The sequence below is a fragment of the Sitodiplosis mosellana genome, unplaced genomic scaffold, assembly GCF_009176505.1.
Source record: "Sitodiplosis mosellana isolate CC-2019 unplaced genomic scaffold, AAFC_SMos_1.0 Smas_scaffold_2225, whole genome shotgun sequence".
In the NCBI taxonomy this organism is placed as follows: Eukaryota; Metazoa; Arthropoda; class Insecta; order Diptera; family Cecidomyiidae; genus Sitodiplosis; species Sitodiplosis mosellana.
The window spans coordinates 1-4,304 of NW_022597467.1; the positions used below are offsets into that span (position 1 = coordinate 1).

Consider the following 4,304-nt stretch of genomic DNA (forward strand, 5'->3'; position numbering starts at 1 on the left):
ACGCCAGAAGAAAATACGCACAGCTATCGTTGCACAAGTACATCGAGTCTAATCGCGAAATGGATTTGATGGCTCAACACATAACAAAGAATGAGACAGGAGTTGTGTTCCTTGGTGATGCGGCGTTCCCATCAGATTCGAAAATCGGTGTGAAAAGAACAAAACGAACACCGGATCAGCGAAAGTTTATAGTTAGCCTAAAAAAGGACGGCGAAACGGATGTTGTGCTTATACCAGAGCCGTATACATCACAAACCTGTGCCAATTGCTTGCGGCGATTTCCAAGAAGCACAAAAAGTGACCGATTCAAAGTGTGCAAAGATTGTCGCCCACACAAGGATGTGAGACTCCCATCGCTTATCGTGACTGATCGAAGCAGACGGCGCAAGCAACGTGATCGAAAACAAAATGCCAGCCAAAAGCCAACAGCAAATTAAACTAGAGCCGAAAGACCTGGGAAGCACCGGGAAAAGCGTCGAAGTGAGCGTGAAAGCCACAATCCAGAGCAATTGGATACCGAACAGGCAGTGAGACGGTACAATCGACGCATACGACGGCGTGAACTACGTCAACGACGTCGAGTTGCAGGCCATCGCAGCCGTAAAGTAACCAAACAGCCGGAAGCGGAATCCGATTTGCCAGGTTTTGATAAAATTGGTGACACAAGTATTTGCAAGATTCGTGTCAAAAATCGTAAGGCCAAACCACAATCATGGCAGCGATTACATTACGACGCAAATGATACAGGAATTGGGTTATTGGGGTCAAAGAAAATAGCCTTCCAGAAAAACTGGCACTCAAGCCCAATGAATGATCAAAACGCTTCTACTGTTACTTGGCATCGTGACATCTGTGCGGCGAAGTGCATCTTGTACAGAGGTATGTGATCTACACAATACAATCACATTCATGTTTTATTGTATTTCAATTTCGAGTTCAATTCGTTCATTCTAGGCCGTTGTATGGTTTTCGACTTGAATGTGCACGAATCATTTGTGTTACCACCAGAAAGGATATGGCCAAAATGTCGAGATGACCAATCGAGTCGGCTAATCAAATGCTGTCGATGAAAAGTAGAGCGTAGATTAAGAGAATAAAATAAAACATTAACGATTAGTTAATTTCAAAGCTTGATTTTTGTGGCTTTGTACATTAAAATGTGTGTCCAAATACACGATGTAATACGGTTTAAACCCGTAGGTAAGTTGTTGTATGTAAGATTTTCTCAGTCAGTTGGTCAATTTCAATATCTACACCAATATTTACCAAAGTCATAAATGGACCTAGTTCAAGTGAAGCGTACAGTTGGATGATACTCGAGGTGTTGAAATTCGTTATGACGTTGAAATTCGTTATGACGTTGAAATTCGTAGTAACTGTAGTCAAATTAACCCCCAAATTTTACTTTAAATGTTCACCCTAATATAACCTTGTTTCACACGTGATTTGTTATTTTCTTATCAATTGATTCATAATCGTTTTTATATCCTTCTAATTGATTTGTTTTTATCGTTTTTTTCTACTTCCATTGTGACGTTAAAAATGACTGGAACTACACACAAATCCGGGCCTTAATTCGACCGTTTACATACGCTTGGTAATGGATGTATTTGCGTTAACAATTGTTTCTTGCTGCAGCGCTTTATCAATACGTAAGTTAAGAATAAGACGACAAACACCCACAGAAATAATAATTATACATAGTCTGGTATAATTTGAATTTTTCTTATGCATTTTCGTTGTGTTACGTTTTGAATTATTGTACTAGGAAATGCTGGTGATTTCCAAATTAAAAAAAAAAAACTTATGTTTTCCATGTATTTTTACAATCATTTTATGTGCGTATAGGAATCGATTCAACTTTGACAATACAGCCTTCAGTTCACGTCGGTTTTGTATGCCACAAATCAAGGCTAAGCCTAATTTGGAAACACTGAAAGTGAGTGTGTAAAGTGTGTATTATAATTTTTGTATAATGTTTTATATTTTTGTATACTTTTGTAGAAAAACTACATCTATCAGAGTATCAAATATAGTTCTGGATTTGGTACAGATGACACAAGCCCCGTGGCCAAGTGGTCAATCGTTAAGATGCTTCAAAATAGACAGGTAAAAGTGCCATCCGACGAGTACACTTTTTGTAAAACTTGGTAAAAAAAAAACAAAATCATTAAAAATTCCTATTTGTTTTAGAATGGGATTGGCAACAAGCAAGGTTCATTTCTGCAGCCAGAACGTTGCAAGCTTAGTAACAATTATTTCCCAAATTGCAAAGAGGCGGTTATGACGTACGATGCCAAAGTATTTTGTGGAACATTCTCACGAAATGGAAAGCATTTTGTAACAGCAAGTCAAGGTCAGTGGTCCAAAACTTTACTTATGATATGCGAGTACAATGTATCCCACCGTACATTCACTTTCGTTCATCATTAATCCTTTTATTTTGCGTTTCAAAATTGCAGATAACATGATTCGTATTCATGATTCAACGACAATGCGGTACAAATGTCAAAACGAAATTATTGCTAAAGATGTCAATTGGTGCATATTGGATATTGCATTCAGCCCGGGTAGCGAGTATTTTGTATATTCGACTTGGTCGTCATGTCGTAAGTTTCTATTTATTCGAAAAAAATTTCAATGCTCAATGAAGCAGCACACTTGTAGTCACACGCGTAAATGTGGAATTTTGAAACGTAAATATTAAGATTTCACGTGAAATATCGAGTGATTCGCATATAAAATGTGTCAGCAACTAACGAATTGCTAAATCAAGTGAAATGCTACATCTACGCGTATGACGACAAGTCCGCTGCTTCATTGAATAATTATTCTTCTTTTGGGTTTAATCGTGATATTTTCTAATTCCATCCATTCAGTTCACTTGAGTAGAATCAATGGAACGTCACATCAGCTAAAACCTTTATATTTACAACCATCAAAATCCAGTTTTTGCGTCTTTTCACTGGCTTTCTCGAATTGCGGTGATCAAATTATCGGTGGTGGTAGTGATGGTTGTTTATATATATATGATTTATTGTTGGGTAAACGAACATTCCGATGTCCGGTAAGTTTTTTGTTTTCATTTTTTCGTTCAAATCAACAATGTCCATTGACGAAAGAACAGAGTGGCCCAGATAAACTATCGAGTTACATTTTCCAAACAACTTAGTGGGTATTTTGGCATTGGTGGATGCGTTCTAAATATCTATCTTTTCCAGCTGATTTTCAGATTTCGTTTTTCTATGATTTTGGTTAAGTTAGAGCCATAGATGAGTCGAAAAATGTCACTCGCGGCATGCAAACTTCTTGAGAAATATTTGTCCTAAATTTTACCATTGACTCATTGAACACACGAATATTCTATATTGCTATATCTGCCTCGACACTACGGCATGGTACAATATTATTCACGTTTTTAGTGAATCTAATTCTGAGAAGAGTATATATAATTCTTTATAAGAACTGTCTGTGGATCATTTTCGCGGCCGATTGCGGATCCCTAACAAATCAAAATAAAACGCGATTCTGCGACCAGTAGCGAGAAAAAAAGAGAAAAATGTTTTTTGTCCGCTCAATGGCTACTTGTGTCGCTTTTGCTCGCAACTTCATTTGTTTCTTTTTTGCTCCAAGTTTTTTTTTTCGTTTCATTTATCGGCAAAGAGTTTAGAAGTTGTTATTTTGTTCTTTGGCTGTCAATTGTTTTAATTTGTTTTTGACTATTTGGAAACGTTTTTACATTAAGTTTCCATCTTTAATACTGATTCTAATCCAATTCCACGAAAAATTCAAGAAATTGACTCCGCTGAATACACTCCCTTATCTAACAGTGTTGAGAGTTATACTGGTATATACAACAAATAATATACCATGTAAATTTATTTTACGTACTTTGCCAGTTTAAAATCGAAATGATAAGTAAAAAACTTCTTTTTCTGACATGAAATAATAATTTTTAATTTCAAACGTTTTCGAGACGAACTCGTCTCATCTTTTGTATTTACGATATTTTGTCAGTTATGTTGTGCCTAACAATGAGATGAGTTCGTCTCGGAAACATTTGCAATTAAAAATTGTTATTTATGTCAGAAAAAGAAGTTTTTTACTTATAATTTCCACGCTTCGCTCGGTAAACATTCTCGCACTACGCTACGTGTAGAGTAAATTTGTAGTTAGTCACACATAATAGTTAAATATAAAAACAGAATCTGTTTTGGAATAAAAAAATTCAAAGTTTTGAACCCCGAGAAAAAAAAACAGTGAATACATACAGATAACATAATATCTGTTCCTAAGCATTATCT

The 4,304-nt window shown here is 36.1% G+C and overlaps 1 protein-coding gene across 1 annotated transcript; it reads left to right on the top strand.

Moving 5' to 3' along the window:
- The first annotated feature begins 20 nt into the window (after positions 1-20).
- On the top strand, positions 21-3,958 carry LOC129571384 (DDB1- and CUL4-associated factor 11-like). The gene is made up of 7 exons (XM_055451185.1): positions 21-879; positions 1,639-1,652; positions 1,849-1,939; positions 2,005-2,109; positions 2,194-2,356; positions 2,463-2,609; positions 2,880-3,958. Exons 1-7 carry the CDS (start codon positions 811-813, stop codon positions 3,170-3,172), a joined length of 882 nt encoding a protein of 293 aa, XP_055307160.1. The 5' UTR covers positions 21-810; the 3' UTR covers positions 3,173-3,958.
- Positions 3,959-4,304: the final 346 nt, after the last annotated feature.